The sequence below is a fragment of the Anabas testudineus genome, chromosome 18, assembly GCF_900324465.2.
Source record: "Anabas testudineus chromosome 18, fAnaTes1.2, whole genome shotgun sequence".
NCBI classification, from domain to species: domain Eukaryota; kingdom Metazoa; phylum Chordata; class Actinopteri; order Anabantiformes; family Anabantidae; genus Anabas; species Anabas testudineus.
Window position 1 is genome coordinate 9,812,746 of NC_046627.1, and position 15,304 is coordinate 9,828,049.

Here is a 15,304-nt window from a genome sequence, read left to right on the forward strand (position 1 = left end):
ATGTATTATATATATTATATCATGTTGGGTTTATGACAAAATGTTGATGTCATGATAAAAACTTACCAGTGACAAAGATATTGACGCTGTTGCTCCCTTAACCCCCTACAGTCTCAAACCAGTATTTACCACTATCATCTGCATAAACATTTCTAATGGTGCAGGACGACCCTTTTGATGTTCTCTTATTAGTTCTACTACATGATGACATTTTCCCTTTGGACTCATGTACAACTTCACAATAAGAGACCCCCTCACAATAAAAAGTTAGTGACTCATATACAAAGAACTGTGCTCTGTTTGGATTAATACGAAGAGAAGCTGCATCTGAAACAAAGAAAAAGAAAGAAATTCATAAAACAGCTGGAATATATTTTCAAAACAACAGAACCCATGAACATGTCTCTCTGATGTACTTTGTTTTGAATAGCCTCTGAATAAACATTCAGACCCACAGACCCAGGTCTATGTATGGGACAAGCTTTCTTGGCTTTGTCCTTGTCAAGTTCTCGTCTCTTTGAGAAGCAAACCAAAAATGAGCTCCAGAAGGTTTACAGCTGAAGAAGTTTTATCACTGATTTTTAACGGGCATGGTGATGAAGAAGAAATTTCAGAGACAGAGGATTGTTCAGAGCCCGAGGACAATGTTATTGATGATATTGAATGCCAATTTTTCTACGATGAGGAGGATTCAGAGGAGGAGTCTTCTGCCGTCTCTACATCAGATGAAAACCAAGGACTGCAGCAATCATCATCCACAGAGGGCACATGGACATCTAAAGATAGTATAAAATGTTTGACATCACTACAACTAAGCAGAGGCAGACGATCATCTTCCAATGTCATCAAAATGATTCTTGGTCCTACAAGATTGGCCGTCACACAAGTTGATGATATTCAATCCACATTTCAGCTCTTCATATCCCCACCAATAGAGAAGATTAGATTTGCCATGAGTAACTTGGAGGGGAGGCGTGTATTTCAAGAGAAATGGAAGCCACTGGATTAGACTGACTTGCATGCTTATTTTGGTATTCTGGCATTAGCTGGAGTGTAAAGGCCAAAGGGAGAAGCAACTGCAAGTCTGTGGAGTGAAGCGAATGGAAGGCCAATATTTCATGCAACAATGTCTCTGTAAATGTTTTTATAATGATATCTTGTGTGATCCAGTGGATACAGGTGTACAGAAACTGAAGAGATGCCAGGTCTGTCCCAGACAGACAGACAGTAAAACAAGCACGTCTTGTGCAAAATGCAAGAATTACATCTGCAGAAAGCACACAGCTACATTACGTCCATCATGTGGAAACACAGCTTTTTGGCCATTTCTGAGTGGATTTACACAGTGCGGGTCAAAATGACCTGCAACATAATATGAGGGTTAAATAAACAACAAAACAACATTGAAACATATCCTTAAAAATGCTGAATGGGTTCAGTGAGTAAACAACTGTACTTACTAACTTTCTGTTCTTGTTCACACAGCAGCATCACAATCATCACTAAAAAGACAAAAGAGAAAGAGATGTTTATAAGGTCTATGTGATGATACAGATTATTAATACAGAAAAACACAATATGCAGCTGAAAGTTTGTACTATAAAGTAACAGAGACAGACTCAGTACTTACGCAGTTTGATGCAGAGAACTGTGACCTCCATGTTGTCTTGCTGCTTCAGTCGACTGAAAATTAGACGTATCAGAAGTATAATGTAGATGCACAGAGGTGTCTCTTCCTGTTTTCTTACTTCTGCTGTTAATGTGATTACTATTTTTAGATCACAAACTTACTCCATTGTTGCAGCAGAAACAATATGGTGGTTAAACATCAGTGGTTGGAGCAAAGCACAACTGTAGAAATAAAAATATGAACTGAAACCACTATTAGTCCAAAATGGATTACAGATATCAGGGTATCATAAATATACTCCGTCTACAGCCGTTATACTGCATTTCAGTTCAAACCACAGCAGTAACTTAAGAGAGGTTAATTTTTGTATTGTAACAATCTCACAGTGACCCTGCTAACACACTGTTTGGCAGGTTTGTCGATTGCCATATATGTCATTCTTGGTGTATTAGTATGCTAAGATTAGCAAATTAACATGAAACACAAAGTAGCAGAGTAAAACAAACTAAAAAATTCCATTCATTAATTATACTATGAGCTTGTCTTTTTAAGGGTTGTGGGAGTGCTGAAGCCAAACTACAGTTGTCATTAGATGAGAGGTGGTCTACTCTGGACTGGTTGGATAAAAATAACATTTGTTTTGAAAATATTTATTAATTAAATTGGGAAAAAAACATTTTGACCTTTAACACTGTAGCCATTGATTTTCATTAACAGCTGATTTGAAGCTTGTAGCTTGAGTTTCCACACATACATATAAATGCAGTATCAGTGTAATTTTCCTGTATTAATTTTTTTCCTTTTGTTTGTTCCATTCTTCAAACCCATGCAGACACACGTTCAATTCACTCGTCCTACACTGTCACAAAGTGACTAAACATTATTTATTTATTTCCATTCACATCTTTAATACACAATTGCTACAAAATGTACAATTACACAAACAACAGTGTAAACAGTGGTCTAAGCTAATGTCATATTACACAACAACCATTTTATTGAACTTAAGTTTGTTGTTTTTTTTTCTGGGCCATGTTCTTCTTATAGCTCTATATCCAGAATCTGGTTCTGGATATAAGGTTATTTAGGTTGTATGTTGACTTTTCAAACACACTTCAGAGAAAGTGAAAAGGCCAGCTTTAACAACCTATTAAACAGTGCACTCTGGTGGTTGTTTCCTAGATCCCACAGTTTGTAACATCTACCTAGCTATTTCTACTACCTGTAAGTTTTTTACACCTCTGTCCTGATCCATCATGCAACACGTTCTGTGAAATAAATTCACATTTTTTATTCTCATCCCCCTGATTTCAGTGGATTGTTTGTGTAAGGACAAACAATCTGTTTGAGGTTTTTCTACTGGTTTCAGTTTCATCAAAATGGAAATTTAGCACATATCTATTCAATTTGTAAGACTGCTTAATATTTAAAGGTCTTATAGAAGTCAATGGACAACTGGTCTACTGACAGAAGTGAAAAATGCAAGGTGATAAGTTTGGATCTCCTTTTACTCTTTTGAATCTTGATTACGTCTGTTGATTTCCTTTGTGGCTGCTTGTTCATTGACAGAGTATCAGTGCTGCTGTTTGTGTTCACTCTGTTCAGGTCGACCACATTTTATTTGAATAACAGTAATTTATACTATATACTATGTATAGTGTATACTGTGAAGCTGACCTAACACTCGCTTTGGCCACACGAGTGCACCACTACCCCATTATTTAAGAGGACCTGGCTGAACACTGAGGACCTCCATGTTTTCTTCCTTGTGAACTGGCCTTTTTGGGGATAGATGAAAGGGCAGCATGATAAATAGAAGACAGGTTGTGTCTAATGATGGAAGACACAACCTGTCTTCCATCTATCCCCAAAAAGGCCAGAACCAGTTCACACCTGCACCAGGTTGGACACACTTAACCACCCATTTAGGTGTTACGAGGGGGTGGGCAGAGGTGTGATCATTACATCCTTCACATCCCCCCCATCCTTTGTTTCACCTAATGAGCCTATTCAGGGCAAGGGGTGGAGTGGAACCAGCCTTGGAGCATAAATTGCTACTTGGATGAGTAGCGAAACGTTTCAACTAACTAAAGGAAGTCCAGTTGACATGACTCAACTTCCAGATAACTTCACCTGGACGACTGAGAATCTCCACCGACATTATGGTCGTGTCTTTGTCCTTCACCTGTTTCACAAATGTGGAAAAATAAAATAAAAACAAAAAGAAAACTATTGTAAACTGTCATTTATATAAAATAATGTTAAATTCTACTCCAACTTAAAAATATTGTAGATAAAATTAATGGAAATGCATCTCCAGCCTTTTTGTCTGGTTCACAGGATTATTACATTGTGAACCACAAAGAAGCCCCCAGTAACAGTTTCAGATTAAGGTAAGTAGCACTGATGCTGTAAAAGCTGACCACAGTGAGTCGGTTTAAAAGCCACAGTAGCTCTTTGCTTGCTGTGTTTTTACACATGTGAACAGACACACTGTCGGTGGAAAAAGGTGGTTTAACTGAAACTGACACCTCTTAAAACAGATGTGTGCTTTAGTTAGAGCTTCGAAAAACAAAAGCTTAACTTGGTTTCAACATAATTTGTAACCTACTTCATTCACTCTGAAATCAGACAAAGATATGTAAAAGCATAGTTTTTATTTTGTATTAAACACATATGGGTTTGGATCAACTCGTTAAGTGATGCACTAAACATAGTGATGTCTTACTTATTACTTATTGTTATTTTCAGTCATATCATGGTTATTAATTTAGAACTTGGAGGGTAACTGTCTTCTGAAGCGCCTCCGTCTGTCAGCTCTCTCTCCGAAACCTGTAAGACAAAAAATCTTTTTATAAAACAGTGTTCCTAAAACTCATAAAGATGGGCCTCGAAGGGTAGGGTTAGAGGCGAGTTCAGCCCACCGGCTATGTGAAAGGGCAGAGGCAGCGTCAGGGGTTAGAGGAGAAGAGGTGTGAAATGTTGCTGCCGTTTGATTGTGAGCAGACGCTGTGGTTGTTTTACTGAAGTAGAAACAGTTTTTATAGCATGATTTGAACTCAAGCAGAGCTCTCATACATTCTATTCAATGATTACTGTTATATAGTAACTGTGACATCAGTCTGAGTGGCGTCTCTCCCCCAGCTTCTCATCACCCACACGTTGCTGCAGGAAACTGAACCTGTGACCAGAATAGTTTACGATCATGTACTTGATGCACAGTATCATCATGTTTTGAGACTAAATTGTTCATAGAAAATTAAAAAAACAACTGAAGCACCTGATGGGTTCATTCATCTGTAACGTTTGGAAGACGACTTATATCTGACTTGTGAGTAATATTTCATAATAAATGTCACATAACTGATGCCAGGGTCCTGGTTACTTAAAAGCACACAGATGCATCTTCATTGCGGAGTGTAAAAACCCAGTGTAAATTGACAAAAAAGCCTCCGAGACGGGGGACAACCTCTCACCAATAAGATGATGTTGATGTTTAAAGAAGGCTAGAGAAATGAACATGAATATGTGTTGCCCTTGTTCTTACCTACTGGATTGTAGAATAGTATGCATCTGCTGTTAAAGGTGAGTTGGTAGTAGCTGGTATGACTGGTTCTAAATAAACAAAAAGCAAGTTGCCAAAATAACTATAACACATTTCAATCACTTTTGATCAAACTGTCTCTTTAGTGATCAGTGAGTCTCACCAAGCTGTTGAGTGGCATCCAGGTCCAACATGTGGTAAAGAGGTCTACATGACGATTCATCCTCATCTGATGAAAACAGAAAGGGTAGAGACGTTGGGTGGCACGTCAACAGCAACACTGATGCTCTTATCTTATGTGAGTTTGACATTTTGGGAAATGTGACTATTGACTTATCTAACACAAGATTTATAGAATTAGAACAACATTTCCTGCAGGAAAGAGACAATCCAGTGGTACACAGTTGACATAGTTGTCTGCCCCTTAAAACCACAGCTGTTTGCTGAAACATCAGTTTACTGCAGCTGGGTGCTAAGCAAATCACCTTTTGGCTCTGGCTACATATGGAGAAACGACACAAGTGATGCAGCAGCGAGCCTTCTCATCTACTGTGTCTACATCAGCTGTAAGTTAACTTACAGTAAGTTATAGATCCATTTTTAATGACATAAAAAAAAGTATGTCCCCAGGAATAGATATAGATTTTAGGTGACATTGTGCTCTACATACACTCTGTACTCTGCAAGTGCTTCAGCCTCTTTCTCTGTAGTTTTAGTGTAAGAAACTCAGGTTAATACTGAAAGGATGGCAAACAAGTGTCATGTATACAGTGTAGTAACCTGCTTATGCTTGTAACATCATTGTCATATTTTTACTCTGCTTTTGTTAACAAAAACGTATATGGTCGTACATTTCTAATGCAAATACTATATTTAAATCACTTAAACCATTTTACCATAGTTAATGTATATATTACTACTAATGTTTTTGAGTTATGTGCTTGTTGTGACACATTGTACAGCTTTTAAATAAAATTAAAACACATGAAGTACTGTACCTTGCCCTCTTCTTTTTTTTTATTACGACTGCATATGTTGCTGGAGTGCTTGTAGCAGCTGAATCGACACTTTCAGAGACTGAAAAACAGGTCAGTTCAGTGTAAACAGACAATTGACAAGACAAGTAAGATGTTGCATACAGTTATTATTGCAAATCCTTGTGATCTGGCTAATTTTTCAACAAGTAGAGGATCTACTCTGTACTTGTTTAATTAGACAATAGATAATTGTCTTCATGTTTCATATGAAATATAATTGAACAAATGCAAATGTATATATTAAGCAAGACTGAAGTATTTGGATTCAGACTTTTGAAATGAGTTTTACAGTTTTACACAAAATTTAAATTTGTGACTTTGTAAACCTTCTACATGAAGAAGTCATGTAGAGTATTTCCATGATACATGGTTTGATTTCTCACCTGTTTGATTCCCAGTTGAACCTGATCCAGGTCTTAATGCGGACAGGTAAAACACTACTGAAATGCAAGAAAAGAAAAATCTGTTAAAATAACCTGTTAATTTCTACATTAGAAATTAACATAACGTATGTGGTTCTACAAATGCTTTTGTGGTGGTAGTACTGTCGTATTAAAGAAATCACGCCCAGTATAGGTCCTTAGGCAAGACCTCCTTACACTTATCCTGCCTTTGCCTTGTACCTGTCACTTTGAACAGAAGCATCTGCCAAATGACTAAATGTTGATGTTGATGATCAAATTACCAGGAAGATGCAGGTAAGTGAAATACAGCATATTGTAATGTCTGTCTAGAAACGGATTTGGTGAAACAGTTTCCATTATCTCTTAAAAGTGAAGCAGCAATGATTTGAGTAAAATGTAACCATTATTTTATTTAATTTTTCTAACCTTTGTTCCAGTCATCTTTAACAAAGCGATACAATCCCAACACCAGCAGGAGAATCACCAGTAAAACTGTGGCAATGATCCATGGAGTAGAAGGGGAGGTAATATCTGGTAACCTTTGGTCGTGACTTTCTGGAATGATTATAGAAAGTATTGTGTCCCATAATGTGCCAGAACATTCACAATATTTTCTAAATTGTGTCCAAAGTGTGACAATTAAAAGCTATAATGTTTTTCTTAAAGTCCTTATCTCATTTATATCACGTCTTCATATAAACCCTATTTTAAAATGTTTGCTGAGTCTCACCTCTACTTCTGACTGTCAACCTGCTCTCTGCTGATTCTCCAGCTCCAGAGATGCTGCACTTGTAGAGTCCTTCATCAGACGTAGAAACATTGTGGATGATCATGTTTCCTGTAGAGCTGTTACTGATGAAGACTCCATCTTTATAGAAATCAGCTGAGGTCTGTGAGGAAGTCGTCTTGTTTCTACAAGTCAGAGTTACAGCTTCTCCCTCCATCACAGGAAGAGCAGGAATTTCCAGGATCACTGAACCACCTGAACAACAAGGATGTAAAAGCTGATTTAATGATACACTCATGTTGAGTTTATGACAAAATGTTGTTGTCATGATAAAAACTTGCTTGTGACAGTGATGTTGACACTGTAGCTTTTTTCTCCCCCTTCAGTCTGAAACCAGTATTCACCACTGTCATCTGTATAAATATTTGTAACGGTGCAGGACGACCCTGATGATGTTCTCCTATTAGTTTTATTACATGAGGATATTTTTCCTTTGAGCTCATGTACAACTTCACAATAAGAGACGCCCTCACAATAAAAAGTTAGTGACTCATATTCAATCAACTGTTCTCTGTTTGGATCAATATGAAGAGAAGCTGCATCTGCAACGAGAAAAAGAGACTCATAAAACTGCTGGAAGATATTTTCAAAATAACCAAAAGAAAGAGTCAAATCAACACTGAAACCAGTGCACAGTAAAACTCGTTTTCAAATAATTTTTTTTTAATTACTCCTACAAAATGTATCCTTAAAAATGCTGAATGTGCTCAGTGAGTAAATAACTGGTACTTACCAACTTTCTGATCATTTTCACACAGCAGCATCACAATCATCACTAAAGAGACTAATGAACAATCAAGAAATATTTGTAAGATCAATATGCTCATACAGAAAAACACAAACTGCAGCTGAATGTTTGTACTATAAAGTAACAGAAACAGACTCAGTACTCACGCAGTTTGATGCAGAGAGCTGTGACCTCCATGTTGTCTTGCTGTGGACTGAACATCAGACTGAAGTGTAATGTAGGTTCTCAGAGAGGCCTCTTCCTGTTTCTTACTTCTGTTGTTAATGTGAGGATTTATTTAGATCACAAACTTTGTCTACTGTTGTGGCAGAAATAATTTGGTGGTTAAACATCAGTGGGTGGAGCAAAGCATAACTGTGGACTTATAAATATATACTAACTGACCAGCAGGCCAAAATGTTTTACATCTCTCAGAGTTAAAATGATATGTCTACAGACATTATGCTGCATTTTATCTCAAACCACAGCAGCAAGGTGAGAGAATGGTTTATATCTGATCAAAATTACACTGCTACCACACTGATATTGGCAGGTATGGGGATTTAGTATTAGTATAGCAATAAAGTATTCATTATTAAGTAAGTGTCTGTGAAGACACAGTATTGCAGTGTCAAATGCGTGATTTTTCTCTATTTAATGTCCTTACTTTGTTTTTGTGTCCTTGTTTCACTCAGAAAACAACACATTTGCAAAAGTACAGTACATTCTATTCACAAATCCTACTCTGCCCCCTGCAGTACAACACTAACAGTATGAAAACGAATGAGTGACAGAACAAAATTATCAATTGAAGAGAGATGGAAGGTGATAAACAAATGTTAGAGCAGGCAGAGGGTACACAGAAGTCATTTACAGTCGATCACTATAATTAACCATTATTTAAGATACTTTTTCAAGACTATAATATTCAGTATGGACATAAATGCCCCACCACAAAAATGAAACCCAAATAATGACCAAATACAATACAATGTGAAATTTAGACCAGCATGTACACACTGATGTAGAAAAGAAAAAAAAAAAAGGAAAAAATAGATGGATGAAAGTTTACAAATATTACATCAATTGAAACCTGTGGTGTAATTCCTGGATCAGTTTAATTTACAAAATCTAGGAAACCATCTATGGTAGCGGTGTCCATTCCTGCTCTTTGAGTTCAAATGTCCTGCTAGTTTTCCTTGTACTATCTTTGCTCATCAATCACCTGGATCACGTCCTGTCTACCAACCAGTAGCTGGAAGTGCAGGGATGGTTGGAAAACAAGCAAGTGGCCTTTGAGGAGCAGAATTGGACACCCCTGATCTGTGGCAATTCAAAGTGGTTGAAACCCATATACAAGCAAGCTGACTAACATCATCAACCAAAAATAACATCTAAAAAACGATGCTGTTCAACTGTGCCTCAGCAGACTTTATAAACGTCTCCCCAACTAGAGACATAAAGAGAAGTAAAGGTACTGCTAAAACTGTGAAGTATGTTCAACTTTCCATGGGTATACGTGACTTCATTATGTTTATCTATTTTGATATATACCAGCAAAGAGCTTGTGTCAGCCTGAAACCAGTTTTCCTTTCCCCTGGTGATTGGGTGACAACATACCTGCCATTTTTAAGAAGTGCTACTTGAAATAACATTCAATACAGCTTATGTTACAGAAATGATAGGTGGGAATTTGTTAGCAGAAAGGCTGCAGGATTTCTGCAGTCTTTGACATGGTTAACCACCAGATCCTCTTGTCTGCACTCTCAGATTTGTGATACAACTTTGGCCTTGCTTAAATCTTACTTGTCTAGATGAACCCTCAAGGTATCTTGGCAGGCACAAGTGTCTAACTCTTACTGTCTCTCCACTGGTGTGCTGCTGGGCTCAGTTCTTGGTCCTCTTGCTTTTTTCAATCTATACTACATCCTTACATTTATTATCTAGTCACATGGCTTTTCTTATCATCGCTATGCTAATGACACACAACTCTTTCTGTCATTTTCCCCGGATGACTAAAGTGTCTCATTACACATCTCTGCATGTTCAAGATTCAAGATTTAAGATTCAAAATCTTGAATCTTATTTCTGATCATCTTTTTTCTGATCAGCCAAAAAGGATATGTTACACAACTCTTCAGATTTATAAGCTGGCTTCCTGTAGCTGCTCACATCTGGTTACAAGCCCTCACCCTTGCCTACAATAGTCAACTCAACAGCACCAGCTTACCTGAACTCCCTTATGCCACTTTACAATTCCTCCTGCCCAGTGTACTCTGCAAGCGTACAACGTATTGTGGTCCCCTCATCTCAAAAGATCCCAGGCAAAAGTTAACAGTTTTTTCACAATGTTGGAACAACCTACCCACCTCTGCATCCTCCACTGTCTCACGCTCAACTTTCAAATATTTACTCAAAACGGGACTCTTACCCAACTTTCTCTACATTTACATTTTACATTGATTCATTTGGTAGACACTTTAATCAAAAGCGACCTACAAGGTACAGAGCAACGTACAAGGCAAAAGCAGCAAAAGTGTAAGGAGTTCTTGCCTAAGGACCCTTACTGGAGGTAAACCACAACCAGGATTGAACCCCTTAAATGTTAATACCACTTAAATGTTAATCAAATTATTAATAAATTATTGAACTTCCCAGTCATTAAACAGAAATAGTTCCTCCTAGAGCACTTCATTTTAAAGGGCTTTCTCTTTGCTTAGATATTTTGCTAAAATATCTAATAATATCCTCAGATTTCACCAACTTGCAAGTTGCTTTGGATACAAGTGTCTGCCAAATATAATGAAATGTAATGTTTGTCAGTGTTTTTTGGGCTTGGTTTCAGAAACTTTATACCGTTAAACTGAAGCACCAAATCACAAATGTTATGATTAACAACCGCAATATTTTGAAGGTGATAAAACATAAACCACCATTATATCTTTGGGCTTTGTTGAACACACCCATAAAACATGTAACATATAACATTCATTTGTGTAGAAAAATATTGTATAAAAAAAAAAATAATAAAAATAATTTTCAACTGTTCCGTGAAAGGAAACAAAAACACAGGAAAATGGCAAAACACTTTTCTAATGGGTTTTCTTATTTATAGTAGATAGAAAAAAAATGGATTAGCTTTTGCTTGTGAGCTGTTTTCTCACATGAGTAAAGAGACAACTCTGTCAGAATACGTTGGTCACCTGGTAGAAACTGATAGCTCTTAAAAAATAGACACATGGTTCAGCTAGCTAAAAAGCTTAAAAAAAGTTCAATGGTTTTAATACACACATGTGAGTTTCCTACAGTGAAGCAGTTCCACCAGCAGCAGCAGAGCAACCATCACTATGAAGAACACGATCTTCAATATCAAGTAGAGATGACAGCAGTGGTCTGAGGGGACATGAGTCTCAGTGTGAAGTTCTGAGATGATGATGAAATATGTGCAACTGTCAGTGGTCCGTAAATTAGTTAAACATATGCATCTAATTTAGCAATTAAAATTAAATTCACAACTACATTACATTCATTTTGAATATTTATTATTATTATATTATCGATTATATTTTGTTTAAAATATACTGTAGTTTACTGTAATTTCAAGTGGTATCTTATCTTTCAAGTTCAATAGATTCACTTTGGTAAATTTTCATTCTCAATATTTAAGTAATTTGATGTATTTCTTCTTTTTATTTTATGCACTATTTTTGAAGAATTATGTGAATCTGTTGAGCTTTAGAGTGGAGGAATACCTTACCTCTGACAGTCAACCTGCTCTCTGTTGATTCTTCACCTCCAGAGATGCTGCACTTGTAGAGTCCTTCATCAGACTTGGAAACACTGTTGATGATCATGTTTCCTGTTGAGCTGCTTTTGATCAAGGCTCCATCTTTATAGAAATCAGCTGAGGTCTGTGAAGAAGTTGTCTTGCTTCTACAAGTCAGAGTTACAGTTTCTCCCTCCATCACAGGAAGAGCAGGAATTTCCAGGATCACTGAACCAGCTGAACAACAAGGATGCAAAAGCTCATTTATTGATACACTCATGTTGAGTTTATGACAAAATGTTGTTGTCATGATAAAAACTTACCAGTGACAAAGATGTTGACACTGTTGCTTTTGTTCCCCCCTCCAGTATCAAACCAGTGTTTTCCACTATCATCCATATAAACATTTGTAACGGTGCAGGACGACCCTGTTGATGTTCTCTTGTAAGTGTTATTACATGAGGGTATTTTCCATTTGGACTCATGTACAACTTCACAATAAGAGACGCCCTCACAATAAAAAGTTAGTGACTCATATTCAAAGAACTGTGCTCTGTTTGGATCAATATGAAGAGAAGCTGCATCTGGAACAAAGAAAAAAAAGACATTCATAAAACAGCTGGAATATTGAATTTTTTGGCAGCATGATTTCTATGTTATACCATAAAACAACAAATATCCTTCAAAATCAGTAAGTGGGTAGGTGGTACTTACAAACTTTGTGAACATGTTCACACATGAGCACCATCACAATCATCACTAAAGAGACAAAAGAAAAAAGCAACAGATGATTACAAAGTTATACACTATAAAGTACAGAGACAGACTCAGTACTCACGCAGTTTGATGCAGAGTGCTGTGACCTCCATGTTGTCTTGCTGCTGACTGAACATCAGACTGAAGTGTAATGTAGGTTCTCAGAGAGGTCTCTTCCTGTTTTCTTACTTCTGCTGTTAATGTGATGATTTATTTAGATCACAAGCTTTCTCAACTGTTGTAGCAGAAATAAGCTGGTTGTTAAACGTCAGTGGGTTGAACAAAGCATAACTTAGAAATATAAGTTAAAATGACCAGTAGGCCAAAATGTTTTCAAGGTATCAGAGGTAAAACTAAACTACGTCTACAGAAATTGTGCTGCATTCTAGTTTAAACCACAGAAGTAAGCTGAGAGAATGTTGTCTGTATCTCAAAATGACACTGCTACCACACTGATATTTGTGAGATTTATACTGTATGACAACTGAAATGAGTGTGCTAACATGTTAGCATTAGCTAATGAACACTAAATACAAAGTATAAACAATTCTGATGGAAGTTTAACTAACATCAAATTAAAAATATTTGTTAAACAAAAGTATTTCATTTACAGTTTGTCATTCAGCAGACACTTTTATCCAAAGCAACTTACAAGGCAAAGACAGGGTAAGTGTAAGGAGGTCTTGCTTAAAGATGATGATGCTAATGAAATGTCAGGGGATCAAAATGTTTGTCTGGGGAAGTACACATCTTATCTATTCCTATGTAATTATCAGTTATCCAACTGGATATGACACATTTAACCCTAAGTAAGTGTCCGTGAGTACACATAGTATTCATATCATGATTTTCCTCTATGTACTGTCTTTACTTTCTTCTTGTATCTGTTATTCACTCAGAAACACATTTGCAAACACACAATCAATTCACAATTCCTGCTCTGCGTCCTGCAGTAAAATATAGTATCATTAATGGGTGACAGAAAAAAACTCAACAAGAAGTCAGAGGGTGGATAGAAGTACAGAGTCTTTTAGTGGATCACTATAATTAAACATATTATAAGATACTTTTTCAAGACATAAAATTATTTCTGATAAAAAATACTCAGTATAGACATAAATGCCCGACCACAAAAATGAAATTTGAATGATTACCCAATACAACAAAATGTGAAATACAAATCAGCCTGTACACGCAGAAAAGAAATATAAAAAAAAACACATATTTAAGAAAAAGAACAAAATGGATTAATGAAGGTTCACAAATCATCCTTGCTCCCTGATCACCTGGATCAGGTCTGTTCAACCAACCAGAAGCTGGAAGTGCAGGAATGGTTGGAAAAAAAGCAGAAGAATGGCCTTTGAAGGGCAGGATTGAACCCCTCTGATCCATGGCAATTCAAAGTAGTTAAAATCCACACATACAGTGCCTGGATGTTTCATACGTTTATTGACCATGATTGATTCATATTGTCAATGGGGACTTTAAGAGAAACATTTCAGGAAAAGGCCCCATTAATGTCAAAGTGAAAACAGGTTTATACAAAGTAAAGTTAATTTAATAAAAATATGTTTGGTGAAATAAGTGTTTGAATTAACATTTACCCCCTTTGAAATGACTGACCTAATCCAACAGAGGTCCAGATATTTGGTGCTAATAGTCCCACAGTTGGTGAAATGGGGATCACCTGAGTGGAGTGAATGAGTCTCAAGTGATTGCAGTATAAAGAAACTTATGTCTGGAAGGTCCAGTTGCTGGTTGTTTAGTGTTCCTGGCAACCATTACACTATGGAGACCAAATAACACTCCCAAGAACTCAGAAAAAAGGTAATTGAAAAGCATAAGTGAGGGGATGGATTCAAAGAAATCTCCAAGGTACTGAACATCCCCCAGAGTACAGTGGCATCATTTATCAAGATATGGAGGGATATGGCACATGATAAAATCTGCCTAGAACAGGCCGTCCACATGAAGTGAGTGTAACCGTTCAAGAAGCAGACTAGTGAGAGAGCCCACTAACACACCGATGACTACTCACAAATACATGTATATACAACAAGTGTTCTTCACCAGTCAAAGCTTTATGGAAGAGTGGTAAGGAGAAAGCAACTATAGAAGAAAACTAATGTTAAATCATGACTTCAATTCACCAATAGGCATGAGAAAGACTTCATGGTCCAGTGGAAGAGGGTTCTTTGGTTTGATGAGATCAAAATGGGGCTTTTTGTCCATCAGACAAGAGGCTATGTTGGAAGCACATCAAACACTGAACATCACCACAAACACACCTTCCTCACTATGAAACATGGTGGTGGCAGTGTCATGCTGTGGGGATGCTTCTCGGCAGCCAGCCCTGGAAGGCTTGTTAAGCTGGGGGATAAGATGAATGCCCCTAAAAATTGGCCAATCTTGGAGGACAATCTTTTTCAGTAAGGCAAATATGGCTTGGGAGATAATCTCTTTTCCAGCAAGACAATGACCCGAAGCATACAGCAAAAGGTACAAAGAAATTGTTCATTGACAACAAGGTGAATGTTCTGGAGTGGTCCAGTCAAAGCCCAGACATCAAACCAATACAGAATTTATGGATGGACTTGAAAACCGCTGTTCACACCCGATCCCCACGCAACCTGACAGAGGTTTGCAAAGAAAA

General features: G+C 37.1%; 2 protein-coding genes across 2 annotated transcripts; both read right to left on the minus strand.

Moving 5' to 3' along the window:
• Nucleotides 1–4,270: 4,270 nt before the first annotated feature.
• LOC113168617 (low affinity immunoglobulin gamma Fc region receptor II-like) lies at nt 4,271–11,093 on the minus strand. Its single transcript, XM_026369665.1, has 10 exons — nt 8,297–11,093; nt 8,136–8,177; nt 7,684–7,944; nt 7,346–7,597; nt 7,042–7,170; nt 6,595–6,651; nt 6,173–6,251; nt 5,338–5,403; nt 5,178–5,245; nt 4,271–4,462 (listed from the first exon to the last, which is right to left on the minus strand). The coding sequence occupies exons 1-8, from the start codon at nt 8,349–8,351 to the stop codon at nt 5,400–5,402; spliced, it is 879 nt and encodes a 292-aa protein (XP_026225450.1). The 5' UTR covers nt 8,352–11,093; the 3' UTR covers nt 4,271–4,462; nt 5,178–5,245; nt 5,338–5,399.
• Nucleotides 11,094–11,188: 95 nt separating this feature from the next.
• On the minus strand, nt 11,189–12,465 carry LOC113168624 (high affinity immunoglobulin gamma Fc receptor I-like; the record flags this gene model as incomplete). The annotated part of the gene is made up of 3 exons (XM_026369676.1): nt 11,189–11,552; nt 11,887–12,132; nt 12,219–12,465. Coding segments are annotated over 3 exons (636 nt in total), but the record flags the coding sequence as incomplete, so codon positions are not given.
• Between the last annotated feature and the right edge of the window lie 2,839 nt (nt 12,466–15,304).